The sequence below is a fragment of the Scleropages formosus genome, chromosome 20 (genome assembly GCF_900964775.1).
Source record: "Scleropages formosus chromosome 20, fSclFor1.1, whole genome shotgun sequence".
In the NCBI taxonomy this organism is placed as follows: Eukaryota; Metazoa; Chordata; class Actinopteri; order Osteoglossiformes; family Osteoglossidae; genus Scleropages; species Scleropages formosus.
In genome coordinates, this window is record NC_041825.1 from 22,801,493 (window position 1) to 22,823,643 (window position 22,151).

General features: G+C 41.2%; 1 protein-coding gene and 1 long non-coding RNA gene across 3 annotated transcripts; both read right to left on the bottom strand.

Annotated features, from left to right (window-relative positions):
- Nucleotides 1-7,847: 7,847 nt before the first annotated feature.
- LOC108939974 (uncharacterized) lies at nt 7,848-10,555 on the bottom strand. Its single transcript, XR_001966536.1, has 3 exons — nt 10,115-10,555; nt 9,780-9,825; nt 7,848-8,654 (listed from the first exon to the last, which is right to left on the bottom strand). It is a non-coding gene; the product is annotated as an uncharacterized LOC108939974 (long non-coding RNA).
- Nucleotides 10,556-10,893: 338 nt separating this feature from the next.
- serhl (serine hydrolase like) lies at nt 10,894-21,638 on the bottom strand. Of its 2 annotated transcripts, none has more exons than XM_018761446.1 (13): nt 21,521-21,638; nt 21,201-21,240; nt 20,497-20,640; nt 15,350-15,463; nt 15,142-15,183; nt 14,907-14,926; nt 14,674-14,748; nt 14,436-14,545; nt 14,043-14,122; nt 12,772-12,806; nt 12,547-12,623; nt 11,715-11,802; nt 10,894-11,404 (listed from the first exon to the last, which is right to left on the bottom strand). In XM_018761446.1, exons 2-13 carry the CDS (start codon nt 21,211-21,213, stop codon nt 11,258-11,260), a joined length of 945 nt encoding a protein of 314 aa, XP_018616962.1. In that variant the 5' UTR covers nt 21,214-21,240; nt 21,521-21,638; the 3' UTR covers nt 10,894-11,257. The 2 variants fall into 2 exon arrangements, with proteins under 2 accessions (XP_018616962.1, XP_018616961.1); XM_018761445.1 differs by having other exon boundaries at nt 21,201-21,276.
- Nucleotides 21,639-22,151: the final 513 nt, after the last annotated feature.

Sequence of the window (22,151 nt, forward strand, 5' to 3'; positions counted from 1 at the left end):
ACCTCATGCCTATGTTTTCACCATTTGTTTTTATTTCTTTGCCATATATGACAGGACACCAGCTGTATTTCTCATTTGATTGATTAAAAGCTAGATCAGGGCCTAAGCCACCATACAGAACAGCTGAGTGTGAGCAAGCCTCTGTGTAATTTGAGTCGTATATTTTTTCTGTGCCAGCGTTTTGCCCATTTGCCCTAAGATCAACATCAGTGTCCTTAGGGGCCTCTGTCTGGGCAGGTGGAGTAGATGAGGCTTCCTGGGTATGGTTTGGTGTTACCATGGTATGTGGGATATAAGGCTGGGTTTTTACTGCATGGACCTCAGGTAGAAGGGAGGTTTTGCTACTTGGTGTATTTGTTTGATAAGGCTGATCAGTATGACACAATAAATTTGCAAGTACATTCATGTTATCCATAAAACCTTTAGGTCTTGTTCTGTATTTCAGATGTGTCAGGTTCTTCTTACTCTTGATAGGGGTGGACTCTGGACTGAGCTGAGTATCTTCATTCAGTTTTTGCAACCTTTCCGTAGTTCTATGATTTAAGTTATGAGGGTTTTTTTTTCAAAGTAGTATCAAAAATAGATCTTCTGTGTGAGCTGTCTGGAAATTCATGCTTGTCAATGACAACATTAACACTAGTACATAAATGTAATGAATTTAATTGTTTGGAATTACTCCCATTTACACTTATTGCAGCCATTCTAGAGTCTAGCGTATCTTTCCTGACCTGGTAAAGATTTTTATTATGGTGCTCATTTTTGGCAGAGTCTGGAGTTTTTCCTGGGTTATGTTTGGGCTTCCAAGCATGTTCTAGTTCAGATGGAAGCAGGAATGGATTTGTATACACTGTCCTTTCTGTGCAGAGTGCAGCATTATCACCACAATTTGTTGTCTTTCCTTCACTTTGCAAATCATCAGTGCCGTTGTCATCCTGATGCTGGAGGCCCCTATCCTGAATAACAAAATTATCAGTCTGAAACATGGATTTAGCTTCTGAAGCAGAAATGCTCATTGAATTATCTGGTACATTTACTTCTAAAGGTGATGTTTCATTGAAATATAAATGTTGGTGGCAAAATTTGAGAGTAGAATTGCTTTTCATGCAGCTTACGGTAGCTTTTGTCATGAGTGGATTTTTGTAACGTGCACTAGTCTGAAGCATGTAGACAGGACTACCTTCCTTAGGCTCAACAGGAATACGACCCAAATTAGGATCAGGGACTTGGGTGCCTCGTAGAAAAAGTTTATTGACAACATGTTCTTCTGAAGGTTCTCCCTTTGGAATTGAATGCTTGCAATGCGATGGATTCTTCTTTGCAGTAAAAGGAGAATAATTCCCCTGAAACTTCTGATCTTCAGTTGCTGAACTTCTGTCCCCTTTAAACTTCACAAAGGAGTTTGGATGCTTTGTCTCTAGTCCAGGAGCCTTGCCACGCTTTTGCTCTTTCAGCTCTTTTCCATGAGCAGCTGGAATCCTGGATTTAGATTCAGAATTCTGTCCACTTTTCTTTAAGCCAAACTCTGCATGACTTGAGTCAGAATCCTGGGCTTTGTTCTGTGGAATGGATGTTTTACATCCCCTTTGAGGTTCGCTAGTAAGATGCTGCCATCTACGAGTAGTCCTTGGTTCCAAACTTGAAGTCTCTGCACTTTTCATATACCAACGCTGATGTAGATGTGACACAGCAGCTTTACTGCCAATTGTCTCACTTACAGCAGATTTAGAAAACTCCACCTTCCTTTGGCTTCCTATACCCTTATTATTCCAGGTGGGAGTTGTTAAGCCCTTCACTTCTTCAGGCAAGGTGTGGCTTAACACAGACTCTTGGCTTATATCTGCTGAGGCCAAGCCTTTCTGAATCATCCCTGTGGCAACGCTTGCTCTGGTTTTATGTGTGGGAGTTTTTGAAGGTGCATTTATATTTTGCCTCCCCGTATGACTACTCAATGAGCAGGCAAAAAAAGGTGGCTTGGGTGTTTTGATTGTCTGCCTTTGTCTTGTTGATGCCCATGTTGATTTTGCCAAAGAAGTAGAAGAAGATGACCTCACTTTGCTGGGGAAAGAGGATTACAGAAAAAGGGTGATTACAAATTAATGAAGGAGAGATTATGACTGCTTCTTCTTTAAAACTCTGGAAATTGTAAGTCAAGGATGCATACCTGCTGAGGAGGGTGTTAGGCTTAACTGGCATCTGCAAGACAAGCGCTTTGTCACTGAAGGATGAGATCTGTATGAGTTTCTTCTTGACAACTGGAGAAGATAGTGGTTGGAACTGTGTGTGCAGAAGTGTTTGGGATGGTGTGGTCAGGACAGGTACCTGGGGTGAACATGTCTCTTGGGGGTCTGGTTTGTCACTGCTCATTGTATAGTTGCTGCAATAAATTAAGAGTAATTATGAACAAAACATTGTATTAATGAGTATTCATAATAAACAGGAAAACTTGATTGTGAAAAGGAATGTAAGATTGTCGTATAGAAGCACACACTTATGGCAGCTAGGTGCAAAAGAAAGTAAAATAAGGAAGACATGCTCTTTGATTTAAGAGATCAAACAAGGAACATAGAAAGAGAAAACGATGGACAAAGACAGTCAGTGTACAGTTAAATATATCCGCAAAAAACTCAAAAGTATTCAAAGAATACAAAAGATAATCTAATTGTGACAGCATTCCAGCAAAGAAAAAATAGTGACAGTGAGAAAATACTGATAAAGACTAAATAGTTTAAGTACAAGATTTACTGGAAAAACATTTATGATAAATATGCAATGGCACATTACATTTACATGTATTTTATAGATCCATTTTGTAAACCTCATTTATCAGTAAAAAAATGATAGTTTGTACATCAAAAGTTAGCAAACTAAGTCTGTATTTCAAAACTGACCTGCGTATCCTTGTCTGCTTCTGCTGCACAGTGAATGAAGAGGAAACATGAGTAAAAGTGCGAGAGAACAACGGAAAGTAGTGGGCACCCCTCACATTCCCGCCATTTTTGTGATCTATGGCTCCACTGTTCTTCACCCACTCTCATCTCTCTGCTGACTATGGTTGGTGTGGTTCATTTGGTGTAGTGAAGGGTCGGACGCAGGGCTGACAGAATCAAGGAGGGTGTTACAGGAAAATAGACGTAGACACAAAAGTATGGCGGAGGTTGAGTAAATGTCCATAGAAAGGGTTGGAATGGAACGATTGGTCGACAGATGATTTTGAAAGAAAAGAAGTGTGGAAACATGGGTTGAAGTTTGCACTTAAATAATATTTTGTTTCATTTTATGTTATTTTATTTTGTTTTATTTACTTGCCTGGTGCCTTTGTCCAAGGCTGCTGTGGCTTGACAGCAGTAGACAATTGTGAGAAAAAGTTTATGAGCCCCTTAAATTTATCTGGATTTCTGCATGAATGCTCCTAAAATATGAGCCCATCTTCATCTAAGTGATAATAATAGACATTCTTATCTAACAAAATAACACACAACATTTTATATTGCCATATCTCCATTGAACAAATGGATGTAACACTCAAGATAATTTATTGTATCAGTCCTGCAGCAGTCCACCTTCTAACCTTGAACTGGAAAAGTTCTTAATGAAGATGCATGCATGGATAGCTATTACATGTTCACCCTGTGATCTAATGAAACACACACACACACACACACACACACACTTTCTGAACCGCTTGTCCCATACAGGGTCGTGGGGAACTGGAGCCTACCTGGCAACACAGGGCGTAGGGGGAGGGGACACACCCAGGACAGGACGCCAGTCCGTTGCAAGGCACCCCAAGCGGGACTCGAACCCCAGACCCACTGGAGAGCAGGACCTGGTCCAACCCACCGCACCCCCCCCCCCCCCAATGAAACAGAAAAAGATAACTTCTCTTCAAATTAATACTGTCTTCTCCGGATAAAGAACGATATATCACGTATTATCTGTTTAACAAACCAGAAATTAATAGCCCATCTTGTAATTATTGTGCAATTACAGGGCTTACCGGGTCTATAGCGTGCATATCACAGGCAGTCGGAGGAGGAAGGCTATAAAAGTTATGTCTGAAGCTGCAAAAATGGCATCTAGATATCTGGGAATCATAAGAGGTGAGCCATGGGTTCAAGGTAGCGCTACCTGGCTGGGGTCTGGTTAACCATGGTTTGGCCCAAGTAATATCATGGATGATGTCTCCATGAGCATTAAGTCATTTACAGGGTATGGTAAAGTTATGAATGTGTCAGATGTCAGGTGCTGAGCTCATCTGGATGGTGCAGGTGACCACATTCACACGTTACTGTTCTACTCATGTCCTTTCACTGGCAGCCATGGTCTCTTGAGATGGCTGGCATGGATCCACTGTAACTGTCAGCAACTTTGATAGCACAGTTTGTCCTGATAAGGGTCTTCCCACTTGACCCACAAGGGTTCCTTCTGGGATTTTCTGCAGAAGACTCACTTGGTACAATGGAATGACATACCACTGGTATATGACAGCAGACATCAGCAACCTGTTGGAAAGTTGTAAGTATTGGTTAGTCGGATGCAATAGATCACCAAAGCATCAGTGAATGTGAATGTCTGCACTTCTTAAATCAGTGGAACCAAGGAGTGACACAAGCCTCCCCGTGACAATCTGATGAATTGAGGCTCAGGGTGTCTGCTCTTGATGGTACTTTGACAGTCTTTCCTTTTTCATGACCCAGTTCATCCTTTCCACCTGCCCTGAGGGCTCAGCCAGTGGAAAATTTAATGTTTAGGAGTTGACAAAACCATTGCAGAGATGTTCTTGAGGTCTCATAGTTCAAAAGAAGTCACTTTGTCATTATTGTAATTCACATTTTGATGTTAACATACAGCCCATCACACTTTTGCTGTGTCAATGCCAGCAGGGCTCTAGGGCCAGGCCTACTTGGTTTTTGCCATTTCGAGGAATTTCTCTTGTTGTTTCAATATTCAGGCCTTTGTCGAAGGACCCATCTTCCCACAGTTGCAGCATGCTCCAGCTAGGCCCTTAAGACGGACGCCAGCTTTCATCTCTCCTCTCTTGGAGTTCATACCAGTCTGGTCAATTGGCACTCTCAACCAGCTGTGAATATGTTGGTCCTTGCCCATCCCATTCTGGTTTGGTGATTATCAACATTTTTGCTATCTCAGGCCTGAAACCAGATACAAAGCTGACTTCAGAGGGCTGTGCTCACTGCTGTCAAAGTTGTCAGGTGTGATCTCAGAAACACCAGAGTGTTCAAGCCACACATCACCAAAATGTTCCTCGAACTCAGAAACTTCTTCAGTGACTTTTTTGTTGACACACTACCACCTTTCCCCAATCACTTTATGCAGGGGAATACTCCAGTAGCCTATTCTTAATAGCCTTCCAGGCTAGGACTGTAGCTTTCCTCTCACAAGTGAGATGACTGAGAGGACATGTACACCATCCAGTGGTTGTAGACCATAAATGTTCTTAAGTTTGAGCGGTTCCTCCCAGATTTTCAGACCACCTTCCCTGTGGATGTGGCAGCTCCTTGGACCAGTTTCTGCAGCCATATGCAGTAACATATCATCATACCTGTCATGGTGCGGACCCGGAAGGAAGTGGCAGACCCAAGTGCGGAGCGGAATGAGGGCTTTATTATGGGAAATCCAGGAGAATTTGTCAAAGGACAGACGGAAAGGTCTTCGAGGCGCAGACATTGATAAAAAGGCAATCTAAAAGTAAGGTTGGTATACAGTCGAGAGGTCGATGATCAAAGGAGACACAGAGGTTCAAGGAGCAGGGGATCAGGAAAGGGGTGAATGGTCGCTAAGAGATTGCAGTAACAAGGCTGAACAAGGTTCCGCATCAGCTCCTTGTCTGACACTGCCTTTTTTGCAGCCGTCTGTGGTGTGCCCTAGGTGTTCCGCGTTGACTCAGTGGCGTGGGCGTGACAATACCAATACACAGCATGACCATGTCCATCAGTTTCTCTCTTCACTTTAAATCGTTTAGTTCTCATAGGAGCCAGGAATGACACTAACAATTTCATCATTGGTTTCATGGTCTGAGAATGCTGCCTCAGAAGTTGCTCCGTCAGGCCCCCCATTTCTGTTTATAGCAATTGGGTATACTTCAGCTCCTCTTTCCAATTGTTGACGATGTGGAAGAAGGCGGTAAAAAGGGTGATGCTCTGTTAATGGGCTCTGATGTCCTATTCAATTTGAGCCAGTCTGTCTCTGAGCTCTCTGCAGTCAACATCCACTTTCTCCCGTAGAGCGCTCTCCTTCTCACAACATTCCTCAGCCTTCTGCACCTGCTCATGTATGGCAGTCAACTGACCTTTTGACACTTTGTCCTTCTTATCACATTCAGTATGCAACTTGCACTCATCCCTGTTACACAATAGACACAGGATGACTAACACCCACTGGACTTGTTACCTCCTATCAGATTGCATTCTAGTTGTTTTCCCCCATGCTTTCCTGTTGTCGTCCAGCGACTACTGCTCACCAGAGATAGGAAACTTTCTCTGGATTTGGGCTGTGATTTTATGCAACCCCAGTTGTTCTTCAATACATCTTAACAACTGTTCTGACATCTGCTTTTAAGTCACTTTGGGTTGCATGGCCTCCTCTCAGAAGTGGGCCAGCTCTCAAACATGATGTAGACAAGAGAACGAGCTCACAAAAGAGGTCAAACAAAATAGACAATGGAAAAGAGCTACACAAAAAATCAAGCAGTGTACCAAGCTTAAAAATTGCAAAACCCAAAACATTCAAAAAATAGTCAGACAAAAACTCAGATGGTCAGACAGTCCAAACGCAACACAAAAACTACATAGAGCTGTGCACTGACCACACACTGGGAATCGTATGACTAAATTACAGATGTCAGACCAAAAAGGAAATCGTAGAAGCAAATGAGGATTATAGGACCAAAAAGGGGCTCTAAAAACTGAATGGGGGTCCTAACACTGAGGGTCATGACACAATGAAACACATCGATACTTCTCTTCAGTTGGATCCAGAATCAGTTTCTCTCCTCAGTTGGACCTAGTTATACAGTCCTGCATTAGCCATAAATCTTTGCTACTAAAACTCCTATCATGTATTGAGCTTTGAGAAAGCCAGTCTATAGATAGTAAGAAACAGAAGTGCAGGATAGCTTCTTGCCAGGTGAAAAGTGCTGGCAGGTGGTCTGTCACTTCAAAGTGTAGATCCAAATTCTCTGCTCTCAATGATCTTGTTTGTTAAGCCAGTTGTTGGAACTGATATGTGTTAAATTTGAGGTTCTCTGGAGTTTTTCAAAAACAAGGCACAAGAAGCTTAAAACTAAAAGCTGTTTTATTACAGCTTTCATCAGATGTTCCTCAATATAGGCATGCGCTTGTTTGTCTTTTCTTGTGTTTTTTTATACTGCTCAACCTGTGCTATTTCCTTATGCCAGAGCACAAAGACCCTTCAAAGTATTCTTCATCCAATCTCTGCTGGAATTTTACCAGCAGCAGAAACCTTCTGTTCTAGAAACTTCCACAGCAGGCCATATCACAGACACAGATAAAATACATGCAAAGATGAAAACCATGTGGTGAATATTAAAGGAAATTTAAAAATAAAACACGATAAATCATTATACAATCATTAAGAGTGAATCATAATATATAAGAATAACAATTATGTAACAAAAATAGGTACATTCCAAAAATAAGGTGTATGGTACAAATAATTTCACCCAACATATCGTATCATAGGTGCATTACACCCCCACCACTTAAGTGCAGCTATTGTAAACAAAAAAGCGAACACATGAAATACAAACTAAGGTTGATGATAAAATAAGTTTAATTTTATTCATATATATGGATTGTGTCCACACCTTGAACACATTGTTCTCATGAAGAACAGCTTTTCACTCTTCATAACTTTATATCAATTTACATATTTGATAAACAAGGTGCACTACGAAAATGCCAAGAACAAACACACAAATTTTGGAGCATTGGCACATAAAATCTAAACATACATGGCAGGAACCCTGGCCTCCGTTGTGTATGTTGACGTAAGGAAATTTGTTTGAGAGCACAAAGAGGATGGGCCTCGAACCCTTGTGCACTTGGACAGAGCAGACTGCTGTGCGCCAAGTAGAAAAGAATCACAGACGTAAAATTAGTAACATTTTAACGTACTTGTTTCTGTGTTTCTCTGTTTCACTGTTGGTACAGTTTGGCACATTTAGTAGAGGAGTACCACTATTTTTTTGAGGCGGTGTTACCTGCCCCAACAGACTGTTTTTGTTGGTGTCAGAAATGTTGTTGTTGTGAGTTCTATCTGTCTTTGATTAGGGGGTATTATGAGCCTAATCCCAATAGGAAACCTTCAGTGCAGTTCTCCCTGAAATGTAAATAAGAAGTGCTCTTCATAATGAGATAAAACAGTGCACAACATTGAAGCATCTGTCATTATTATCATATTAGTGCATTGTTGTCTTCGTCTTTGCCGTAGTTGTCATCGCTGGACACGAGTGGACGCCTGTGTGCAGACTGGGCACTCCATTTATGCGCATCCTGCAGTCCTGGCTCCAGAAAGTAGAGGCAAGCACCAAACCCAGCCAGAACCAAGACGGATACAAGCAGGTACACGGGAACAAACCAGTCCAGGAAGAGCCACGGCATCCTTCTGTTGAGAAACTTGGACAAAATCGGATTAAAAGCTCATTGTGGAAGACGGACCTTTTGAACAATTCAAATTATGGGATTTCCAAATTCTACAGGGCTGCCCCAAGTGATATACAAATAGGTTTGAAACTTATCATACCAGAACATTACAAGAAACCTGAGTGTAAGAGTTCCTTTTGGATTCAGTGATAGCAGGGACGAGAACCTCCAGGGTCACAGCATTTATTCCTCTAACTTTCTCCTGTTTAACCAAAGTTGCTGTTTAATCAAATGTGTGCTGTGATAATCAAATCCCTGTATGTTCATAACTAGTAAGAATGTAGATACATACAGTACAAGTACAGTAGGTACGTAACCAGTCTAATTTAAATCATAAAACCACTGAGTCCTGTTCCAAAGGAGTTTGGTTAGAACTCTAATTCTAATTTGTCCCACAGTATCAATCTTTTTCAGCCTAAACTAAAAATATCATTTTACTTCCACTGCAACTAAAACCTTCAAAGCTGAATAAATAACACAAAAAATACTAAAGCATTTTGTGACTTTATAAATATACAGTAGATCCAGGTAGTGCAGTGGTTAAGGCTATGGGCTTGTAATCTGTAGGATACTGGGTCAAGCCCCACACTGTAGCATCCTCGAGAAATGTATTTACCCTCAAGTGCCCAAGTGAGCTGAGAGACAGCCAGTACCTGAGTGTCTGTTCACACACTGTAATTTTTTTACTTGATTTTTGTTGTCAGGCACAGAGAAGGCGGAATGATTATTGTTTTGACCTTACTGTGAGCAGATCCATGCTGAAAGTAGATGCCTTGTGTTATACATGTCAATGTCATTCAGTGCTGCTGCTGTGACAACATTCATTTTATGCCATTAACATTCCTGTGCGAAAATGAATAAATAATGAGAAAGAGATGGCTTCATATTCTGGTGTCCTTCAAGAGCACACATCAACATTGTCAGTCTACTTTATTACCATATCTCTGATTTACGAGAACGCTTTGGCACAGCATTACTCAGGCACCTATGCGATGCGCAAAAAAGCTTCAAAGTAAGAATTTAAAACAGGGTTACGCAGAGGGCAAAAAACATTAATGGGCTTTTTCATGAAATTATTCCAGCCTCATGTTGCATTACCTGCTCAGAGGGAGCTGGATCTGCTGTAGATATCTGTGGGGTATGCCTAAAGATATGGAACAAAAATGTTTACATTCAGAATTTTACACTTAGATAACTCATATAAAATACTTTGGTGATCTGAATTTAGGTTAATATATTTACACATCTCCCTACGCTCCTAAACCAAACGCTGGAAACAGTTTTAATGGGACCATTGCCTTGCACAGTGCCTTAGCACAAATAAGAACGTGTTCATTAAAATGCATGGTTCGGTCAGCGTGTAATAATGCACGCATGACAAGACTCCGTAAATAAGGCTTGTACACATACATTTACACAGTGGCTGTACATACCAGGAATCTACAGTGTCTCTGGTCCTCCTTCGTGATGTCTGTTAAATCCAAAAGGTGTCACAGGAAATAGTGCTCCGCTGCACGATTGATTGCTGCATGCAACACTCCAGTCACTGCCTGGAGATGAGTGCTCTGATGTGTGGCAGTCAGCTGCTGCACTCGGGTTAGTCTTGCTCTGCCTTATGACATCACATTTGGAGGTGGAGGGGGGGTGTGTGAGGGAAGGGGTGGATGAGACGTTGCCATGGAGACTGGCCTGGTGATGTTGAGCCCTGAGGGAAAGGAAATTTATATAAGAGTCCTAAGCAGCCCTCAAAAAATAGGGCTGTGCTGCCAGTGTAACTTGCTTCCAGTTCATTTAATAACCTTGCCAGAGGAAGGAATTCATTACCCTAATCAGTAAAGGAAAACAAAGGAGACGGTTATTCAAACCAAAGCATAGCAGAGTGTCTCAGCCATTTATGCTCATAGGCAGAGATTAACCTGATTTCACATTATAATAAATGCTCAAGAAAACCTGCATCATGTATAGCAGCTGAAGCACTTTTGTGGAAAGATTACAAGAGGAAACATGTATCATGGCTCTGTTCTTGTTGGACTACTTGTTCAAGGATTTTTTTAATTTAAAGAAGTGAAATACAACTTAAGGCATACTTATTAGGATGAGAAGGTGGATCAGACATTTATTCATATAAATTTGTTACAGCAGTCAAGAGCCATTCAGAAAGCAAGTTTCAAAGAAATTTTATTTTCTGTAGTTACAGCATTGAACAGGCCGAAGTACAATTTTTACTGATAAAATGCTGATAAAATGCACACATTTCTGTAAATTTTCAAGCCCTATGATAACCACCGATCAAATGACCTATAAATACCAGCAAATATATATTAACACTATGATATATTTCATGTTATGTTGGCATGGAACATTCATAGCTATTGTGACTTAACATAAAGTCAAATATTTTTCCAGGTACTGTATATTTTGTTAAATTGAGTGCTTGCTACAAAAATGCCCTAAAGACTGAAAGTCAGTGTTAAATGTTTGACATTCCAATAGTGGTACAGCGATACTGTCAGTGAGAGAGAGAGAGAGAGAGAGGAGTTAAGCAAAGTGTGCGAGAGCAACCAACATCCCAAGAGTCACAGTTTGGCAGGCTGCACATCCACGGTGCTGCTGTCGGCCTGCAAAGCAGGCTCCACCTTCAGGAAGTCTGTGACAATGCTGGCCACAGTTTCTGGGCTGTTCAGATGGACGTAGTGGTCCCCTGGCACTGTAACCACAGTGGCCTTTAGAAGGAACGGGAAGATCAACCATCATAAGGTTATTTACACCGCCTGGCAGGTTGGCTCACACACTGCCAGGCACAGAGAGAACTGGAGTTAAATAATTTACCGAAGTCATTTCCCAATAACTTAATTACACAGGGCAGCTTGTTTAGTTTTTATGAAGACTGTGCTTTTACTTAGATAATGGCTGTCCTTCAGCTCCTACTTTCTCTGCCCTGCACAGATGTACATGTGCACATGCCAGAATCTGCGTGTTCACTAAGGAAGAACAGAAAGAAGTGTGTCCAAGTATGTCTGTTTGGATACTTACCCCTCTGCCTGAAAAGCCATCCAACAAAGCTGAGATATTTCTTTCCTCCTCTGGCTTATTGAAATTGGTTATAATCCCACCCTCCGCTCTGACAGAGACAGGCAGAAAAAGGCAGTTTGAACATAATTCACACATGAGTAATTTCTAGCTCCTACAAATTAACAGTAATGTAGAGCAAACAGCTAAGCATATTACAAAATCATCCTCAAGGAAACAGACACACGCTGGCTGAAACCGTTTGTAGCGAGCAGGGTCGTGGCAAACCGAAGCCTAACCCAGGGTGCAAGGCTGGAAGAGGAGGAGGGGACATACCCATATCGGGATGCCAGTCCGTCGCAAGACACCCCAAGCAGGACTTGAACCCCAGACCCACCACATAGTAGAACCTGGCCTAGCCCGCTGTGCCCCCCCCCCCCTCAAGAAAACATCTTTATTTAATAACTAGGTTGTTTCATTAGGTTCTGATATAGAAGCTGGGCTGTTCTGGTATAAGTAAAACAGTTAAAATACTGATACAAAACACTGGTGCATTTTTTTAAACTTACAAGGCTTATTATATGAACTAAAAAGGGTCATTTTTTGCAGCAACTGTATTTTACACAAGGAATTAAAATAACTTTAAAGTACCAGCACACTGTAAAAATGAGAAAATCAGCAGCCTGAAAGAAATCCCTGGTGACTGCAACACTATGACCATTAGACAAGTGCAAAAGACCATTGTTTCTTATATTTTTCTCATAAAGAAATTGTGACAATAATTCCTAAAGGTGGAACATGGAACATTTTAGACACCCAATATCAGCTCTTCAAAAAAGGGGAGGGAAAATCTTACAGTAAAACTAGAACTCTGGTCTGTATCCTGGACTGCAGCTCCAAACACTGCTCAGGACTGGTCCGAATAATGTTTGTCTGCAAGTAAGGCACAGACAGCAGAACACTGACACAATACGAATATAACAGTGCGACCAACACAACATAATGTGCATACAAACAAACTGACTATTACAACACAGAACCATAATCTGTAGATACTTGAAAACAAATACTTAAGGCTTACCAAATTGATCCTAAAATCTCGGTTGAAAACCACACCTATGAAAAAAATAAGAAGAGATCACTGCAGTGTGTCAAGACAAATAAAAAAGAGCACTGCAAACTACTACACCAGCATAGCAAAGAAACACAAATTAGTACTGTACACTTACGTTCTACATGACAACCTCTAATATGTGTATTTCCACTGAGTACGTGTAGTCCAGCACACCCATCCATGTCCACCAAAACACTCAGGCCATTTATAACGCAAGCTTGCAACATCAGTATTGATTTTACCAGTTTCTTTGGATCATCGGGTTTCTACACCCTTCCACATTCTAAACCAAGGGTCTCACCTTAGGCCGTTTGGACTCTATACAATAATGCAAGGCAGCAGGTGGCATAGTGAGTAAGAGTCACTGCCTTGCACTCAAAGCACCCAGGACTGAATATTTACTCCTGCTGCAACACCCTTTAGCAAAGTGCTTGCCCTAAATTGTTCCCGTGGGGAAAAAAAAACAAATAAAGCAGCTGTACATAATCCTAAATAGTTTAAAGTAATTTTCACACTTTGAAGACTTGTCAGGAAAACAAACAGTTTGCACGTAAGGGCAATCAGTTTTACATTTCTCATTTTTAATGGTGAATTTCTGCATTATTTTTGTCAAATACCTAATTAAGCATTTCTATGGGCACATCTTAAAATATTATCAGTTGTACCTACTGGTCCAGTATAGACAGGAGGCTTGATGAAAAAGGAAATGAGCAGGGATTAAATCCACCATGGACTGAGTTTGAGACTTCTGTTCTAAATGTTGTGGGGTTTCTTGGTTTTGCTATTAGCAGTATGCTTTTGTCATGTATGAAGCAGATAATTCTAGAGCAACATATTTTGGCTTATTGGATTTAATTTTAGACTATATTCAGAATTGTGAATATAATTATCTCTGGCCTGTGGGTTCAAACATGGATTCGAATCAAAATGTGTACAGTGTGCATTTTTTCCCACTGTTCACAAGGCTTTCCTCCCAAAGTCCAAATATATGTGTTTCAGCTGGACTAGTTACATTAAGTTACCCTTAGACTGCGAGTGTGTGATGGCCCTGTGAAGGACTGGCATCCCATCCATGATGTACCCTACCTCTCGCCCTAGCCTTCTGGTATTGGGTTCAGACCACCAAAACCTTGCACTGCACAAGCATATACAGGTAAAGAATGAATGAATAATACATTGAGTGTCATCTAAAAAAGTAGCTGCTAGCACTGAGAAACAGCAAATGAAACGAGTCTAACCTCCTTCCACTCGTGTGCTCCCTCTCTCGAGAAGAATGTGAGCCGATTGCTCAGAAAGGGATGGATTTGCTACCATCAACCTAGGATAGAGGAAAACAGTTTAGCGAATGTTTATGCCTGGTTAAATGTAAGACGGGCAGAAAAATTCCTAGAGAGACAGAATGTGCTGAACTGTAGTTACTTTTAGAGCACCAAGATCATAAATTATAGGTTTTTTCATTATTTTTTAAAAAAAAAAACATTTTATACACCTTATTGAGGGAAATGTCAGGAAGACTCATTCACATCGGTGGAGTATGTTGTTCTGCACTGGCAATTGTTCAGCTGGCATCGATTCAACATGACTGGATTACACCACTCAATCAAAACCTTTCCAAAGAAACTCTCAATTACCTTTCCACAGCTTTCTCGTATGTGTAAACACGGTTTGTCTTCTCATCTTTCTTTTTTTCATACTCAATCATCTCCTCAACCCCCTTTCTGATCAATTCAGGTATACGTTTCTGAAAAGGCAGAGAAAAAAAACAAGATTGTAAAATAGACCACTGATGGTGTGAGGAAGCTGTTAACAGCCATTATGGTCACTGATTAAACTGGTGTGAATGCAGTCGAACAGGAATGAATGAGTTACCATATCAGTGGGCTGAAAACCAACAGAATCCAGTAACACAACTGATTCGACCATCTCTGGATACAATGCGCAAAACTGCAAGAAAAGGTCCCTGCATTAAAAACTGGACAAACAACCCTTGATGAGGAACATACTATTATTCTTAATCATTACAGTTAATTCAAGTTCACAGACGTAAAAACCTTCAGACAGGAAAATGACTACACATAAAACAATAACAGAAGAAGTCTCACCTGTGCAGCAATGTTTCCTCCTATGTGACAGAAAAAAAGAGGAACATTTTATATAAGAAGAGACACTGTGACATACTAAGAAAACATATATCACTTAACTGGATGAGCTATGAAAAGCTGTAAAACCCTAAGGGAAACATAAAGGTAGAAAGAGCTAGGAAATAAAATGATAGAGAATAGGGGAAAAAAAAAAGTTACACCAATTTGCATCATAAGAGCACTGAGAGACACTCACCCATACTGTGCCCAATTATTGAGAAGCGCTTCCACTGCAGAGCTGAAACGACACAACGATTCACTGCAGTCATCACAAGTACAATCTTAATCAATTGTCACTGATTGTCACGCAACACTTCAGCCCTGGTCTAATGGATGAAGGACACAATAAAAAACAGCTTTTACTGAGATGGCACCTAAGAAGGGCAATACAGAAAACCCTGTACCTTCTATAACACGCCGCACATCAGAGAGGTAGGCAGGGAAGGTGTAGAACATGCCCTCTGGTCTGTGGGAAGAGAACCCATGGCCAACTGTGTCCACTGCTATGAACTTCCACTCTAAAAGTGAAATGGACATCTGTAATAGAGCAGCAACTCAACACAAAACTGCCAGATCTACTCAGCCAAAACTAAGCTATGTTCATCAGTTCTTCACTATAAAATGTTATCATAAAACATTTTGTAATAATAATAATGCACTAAGCTCTTATCTAACATAGTCCTGCATGACAAAAAACAAAAAACATACAATGGCTTATGAAAATATATACACTAGTGTTTCAGTATTTTTATTCAGTACAACAGTATTTTTTCCCACTACAAAGTTTTTGCACTTGCACAATGGCATCAGTAGTTCTATCAGATGTTCTAAGATGGAGACAAACATTTGGTGTCTCAGTTGCAAAAGGTGTCACGCTTGGTATCTTCTGGCTCAATCTAGCGTATTGACCTCTACATTACCCTGCAAACTATGACTGCTTGTATACAAGGAGGACTTGAATGATGGTGGTTGGACTGCTGTCTTCTAATATAGGCACTGCATGGAGATAGATATTCCTATAAGCCTACACCTTATTGAGGGTAGGAAAAAAACAACTGTGTAATTCCTACTTCCTTTTGATCACATGGACAATTGCAACAAATAACAGTCAATCAGGGTGAATATAAATCACAATATAGCAAGTTCAAAGTGATAATATATATTTTTTTAAATTGTTTAGCTGATGCTTTTCTCCAAAGTAGCTTACAATAAAGTTCTTTAGAACTATTTACCCATTTAAATATCAGGGTAATTTTTATTGTTAATGCATGGTAAGTTCCTTGCTCAAAGGTACTACAGTGGAAACAGGATTCAAAGCCAGGTGCTTTGAGTGCGAGACACTAGGTCCATCCATTGTGTTGCCTGCTGCTCCTCAACTCTAAGAAACAAACCATAAACATGTAATTATAAATTCAGTTATTAAAATCATAAAACAGCATTTACAACATGGATACCTTCATACTAAGGGGGGCGCAGTGGGTTTGGCCCAAGCCTGCTCTCTGGTGGGTCTAGAGTTCAAGTCCTGCTTGGGGTGCCCTGCAATAGACTGGAATCCCATCCGGGGTGTGTCCCCTCCCCCTCCAGCCTTGCGCCCTGTGTTGCCAAGTTGGCCTCTGGCTTGCCGCGACCCCGCTCGGGACAAGCGGTTTCAGTCTATGTATGTGTGTGTACCTTCACACTAATGAAAAGAATGCCTGAATTAGCAATGAAATGAAGATAATCTGTCATCTACACAGTACCTCTAACTGAATTGTGTACTCTTGATTTGTACGGTGAAAGGCCGGAGAATAATGGTTATTCAGGCCGTTTACACTGAACCTTCATTTAACTGGGTGATTTCATGAGTCTAAACAACCCCAATTCCTGCGGAATGGGCGTAAATTTGAAAATTACTTTTATCTGTGCATATTATAACAAGTTTAAGACCAAGGCTATATTCACTTCAATGCACACCTTCTGTAGTACGACAAACAATGAACTACATTTAGTTTGGCAGAAATTCAGAGAAGAACACTGAACACACAGCAGAATTCTGTATTGCCTGGCCCTTATTAACACAATTCCTGAGAAAGCACTGTCTTTGAAGATATTAAACTGTGGGTGGGTGTATACATAATGGGTGTATTACAACACCCTGGTCTACCAGATGAAGGTGTGGTCACTTTTACTTTGGTGTAGTATCTCTAGTATTGTAAGTTGCCTTAGATAAAAGTACAGGCAGTCCCTGGGTTACGAACGTCCAACTTACATACAGCCCATAGTTACGAACCACCCCCTTACTGATCGGAAGTTAATATTTTTGTCACCCTTAAATAACAATTAAATGAACTTCATAATGCGGGGCGGGGGGTGCGGTGGCACAGAGGGTTGGACCGGGTCCTGCTCTCTGGTGGGTCTGGGGTTTGAGTCCCGCTTGGGGTGCCTTGTGATGGACTGGCATCCCGTCCCGGGTGTGTCCCCTCCCCCTCTGGCCTTATGCCCTGAGTTGCTGGGTTAGGCTATGGTTCCCCGCAACCCCGTATGGGACAAGCGGTTCAGAAAATGTGTGTGTGTGTGTGAACTTCATAATTAAGGCTACTGAAATTTGAGTTACATACAATGATTCGTAATAACAAATGGGGGCTACTTTGTGACGCGCATCAAAATATTGCACATCTACAGCGGACTGTCGGCTCGTGGGGGCATGAGCCCGAGGTAGGACAAAGACTTCCTTCTTTTCAGTCAGACCACGCTGCTGTCAACAGTGCCTTGTGTGTTACTGTATTTGGCTTTAACTTTTTTGTATTTACCCTCCTAACCATGGCACCAAAGCATAAATGTGATGCAAGTGATGGTGATGCATCCAAGAAAAGGAAAACGATCACAACTAAAACTAAAGTGGAAATAATAAAGCGATCGTAAAAAGATTAAATGCCAATGAACATTGGAAAAGCAAACAAAGTTTCTTTAATGTTTTGCGCACGCACGCACACTCTCTCTCTCTCTCTATTATAAATACTGCAGTTGTCAGCACCACGGCCACCCCTCAACCAATCGGAACACACACACACTTTCTGAACCGCTTGTCCCATACGGGGTTGCAGGGAACCGGAGCCCAACCCGGCAACACAGGGCGTAAGGACAGGGGGGGAGGGGACACACCAGGACAGGACACCAGTCCGCCGCAAGGCACCCCAAGCGGGACTTGAACCCCAGACCCACTGCAGAGCAGGACCCGATCCAACCCACTGGGCCACTGCGCCCCCCTCCCAATCGGAACACTTAGCTATAAAAGACACTTCGACCTCTTCCCATTTACCTTGTGCTGCTCCTTCAAGTGCTGTCCCTCATTGCCCCCAGTCCCGTTCCACGTCTCTTTGATAACAACCTCCCGCCTTGTCCCCCAACCACGATTTCAGATCCTCGCCTCTGTTCAGCTCGCCGATTGACTGAATGACCATTCGCCCATCTCCGACCATAAGATCACGTCTAGTCCTTTGATCTGAATAAATGATCCTGCACTTGGGTTCAGCTGCCTCCATGTCCTCTGTTCAGCATGACAGTAGTAACATTTATTATTTCTTTCTATGTCTCTCTATTATAAATACTGCAGTTACATTTATTATTATTGTCATTATCATCATTAAATTGTATTATTATTATTACTGTATTGTTATATTAAGGGTGCGGTAGCCGAGCGCGTGGCTTTCTCCACCTCTCCCCGGGGATGCTTGGCTTCTCCGTATCGGAGAGCTGCCCGCTTCAGTGGGGTTCCTTTTGAGGGGTGCGGTGGCACAGTGGGTTGGACTACAGTCCTGCTGTCCGGTGGGTCTGGGGTTCGAGTCCCGCTTGGGATGCCTTGCGACAGACTGGCGCCCTGTCCTGGGTGTGTCCTCTGGCCCTACGCCCTGTGTTACCGGGTAGGCTCCGGTTCCTTGTGACCCCGTGTGGGACAACCGGTTCTGAAAATGTGTGTGTTATATTAAGGATGTTTTAATGAATCCGGAAGTGTTTCTCTAATGTTTTTTTATGCATAGAAAGGTACACGATATACGATATACTAAGTCAAACGTGAAAAACTGACATTACATACCCACCATACCTAACTGTTCCGACTTACGTTAAAATCTGACTTAAAGACAGACTGAGGACACGAAACTCATTCATAATCCAGGGACTATCTGTATTAGGTAAACACTACACAGTTATAATTGTACATTGCTTTGGAGAAAAGCACCAGAAAAATTACTAAATGTAAATTCCAGTTTGATAAAATAGTCAGCAATGGTATCTAAAGAAATATGAACTTTGTTATAAAAAAATAAACTAAAAATGTTTTAAGTGTCATTTATTACTCTCAAATGCTGTCTAGAAGTTATCAAAGGGTAAGCATAAACAAGCTATCTGTGTGAATACAAGTAGTGTATATGGCCATAAATTTTAAGGTACAAAATTATTTCTCAATCTGAAGAATACTTTCAAGTTAATGGACCAAAACATAGCACAGTAGGTCCTCAATTTAGATAGACATTTGTGACTGGAGGGATGATCATAACTCCTTTTGTTTGTCACTCTAAAGTTTCTAAATTGTACAGATGCGCACTCATTTATTCAAATGCTGAATTCATAAAAACCTAAGACAATGTTATAACACATTTAAAAAATTGTGAAGGCTTACTCTCTCCTTTCTGCTACTGTTTTTTTCTGAAGTAACTACAGATTGTTACTATATTCATATTGTTTGACTGCTTTCCTTCCATCTGTTGACAATGATTAAACGCTGTGGAATGGAGTTGAATTAATTCGGTTACAAACTAGGTGTTTTTTACTGCCAATTATCACCTGAGCAGGTAGACAAGTTGTGTTTGCACTACTACTTACAAATTTCAGCAAAAAAAAAGTGAAGACAGTGAAGAAAAAAAGGCAGCTTTCGGGAAAAATTTGGGGAAATCCATCCTTGAAAATTTTTAATTTGACCCGATAAAACGAGGAGGTTTTTTAATATTGGTTCTCCCTGTGCACACTAGGCAGCGATTTAAAAATTAATTAAATTAATAATTAAAATTATTTTTTGAGAAAAATTACATGGTAGAGGCTATGATAGGTTTGCATGTTCTCTGTGTTTTCATTGGTTTCCTCCCACAGTCCAAAGACATGTTTAATGAACTGTATATATTTTGCAAACATTTATATATGCTATAACTGAGGGTGTGGTGATGCAGTGGGTTTGGCCAGTGCCCGCTGTGTGGCAGGTCTGGGGTTTGAGCCCTGCTTGGGGTGCCTTGCGGCGGACTGGCATCCCAGCATCCCATCCAGGGTGTGTTTCCTCCCCCCTTGGCCCTGTGCCCCGTTGCCGGGTAGGCTCCGGCCCACCGTGACCCCGCTCGGTACAAGCAGTTACGGACATTGGTTGGTTGGTTATATATGTTATATGTACACATTACATACCACGACATAACTATTTTTTTTAAATGCCTTACAAATTTATTGCGATTCTATATTGTTAAAAAAAATAAAAAACCTGGGGGGTGAATACATTTCACAAGTATAGTTAAAGCAACACAAATAACACCTGTGGGCAGCAGTGGAATGAGAGTGTTGAAGGACCCTGCGTTGTCAGCCCAGCCATGCAGGCACAGCACTGGACGGCCCTCATTAGGACCCCAAATTCTGCCCCTTATTTCTCCCCAGGGCACGGGCACAGAGAGCTCTGAACCTGAGGGACAGTAATCGAGTGTCAAGAACAACGAAACAGCAGAAGTACGAGACATTGAGGAAAGACTTTGAGTTTGAGTCTTAAATCTGTGCATCACTATTCGTTCACCCATTCAGGGTTGAGCTTATTAAAAGTTCTTACTGAACACAAAACCGAAAAAACCAAACTTCATCTTTCCAACTTATAGTTAAATTTTATAGAAAAGAAAACCGGGTGATAAATTACAGTAGTTCAAAGTTTGAGAATACTTCCTGGAAACTTGTGTTTGACGCGTGTTTTGCTGTCTTTCTTTCTGTCCTGTACCGTGTACACAGTACGGTGTACGGTGATGCATTTTTTAAACGCTGAATTTTAAATAAGAGGCAATTGAATTTCGTGTATAAACTGTGTGTTCCTAAGTCTGCAATTACAGTATAGAGTGCCCAGAAACTCCACTTCCACACACGGTCCGGAGATCATATTATTAATATTAAAATAATAATAATAATATTAAAATAATAATAATAATAATAATAATAATAATAATAATAATAATAATAATAATATAAGCAGGTACTCACAAAGTTGCTTCATGACACCAGTCACTGTGGTAGTGGAAATCTGTCGGAAATTTCGCAAGGTCTGAATCATTCTGGACTTTAGAAAAGACAGGAGTTGTTACTTGAATTACGAGTGTGTGTCAAGACAAGTTACTGAGAGTTCCTGTCCTCAGAACTATGCCCCCCGCTACTACTACACTGTTTTCGTCATCATCATGGATTAGCAAATCGCACTTCGCTGCATTATTTAGCATCGCACCGCGGGCTCTCTACTGCACACAACACAGTACCCGTCTCTGAACAAGAACCAGACACAGCTGTTTACCCACAGCAGCCATTACCTGTGCTCAAAAAAGGCTACAAAATCCACTTCCCTAACTTCACTAAGTACAAGCGTTAAACACCCCTTCACAGAACAGCATTCGCACAAACTAGTCTAAAGTGTATCCTTTCCTGTAAAGTTTTTTTTGCCTTTATATGTCACATCTCATCAGGCCAATCAAACTCTTAAGCAGATACTCACTTCACCAATGAACGGTAGTACTTGCGTTCACAAAATTGATTGACAGCAACATTACCCAATGGTAGTTCTGAAGAGTGTCAGATTACTTTCGTGCGACTGAAAGCATTCCAATGGTTTCAGTCAGACCAAATCAGCAGATTTATTGTAATTTACAACATAACAACACCGCTGACAACGGTACATAATATTTAATTGTAAGCAAGTATGAGGGCAGCTGATAATTTAGTGGTAGAGCTGCTCCAGTACATTGTACATTGTACATACGATGAAATTCTTTATGGCTTACAAAACTCAATGGATCTGCTGCTCCCAATCTGCAAGACCTGATCACTCACTGCTCCCCACCCAGACGAAAAAGGTTCAAGTTTTCATTTCTGCCTCCAGTGTGGTGAAATGACCTCCCCCTCATACTCAGAATTGCTGAATCTCTCTCTACATTTATGAAAGCG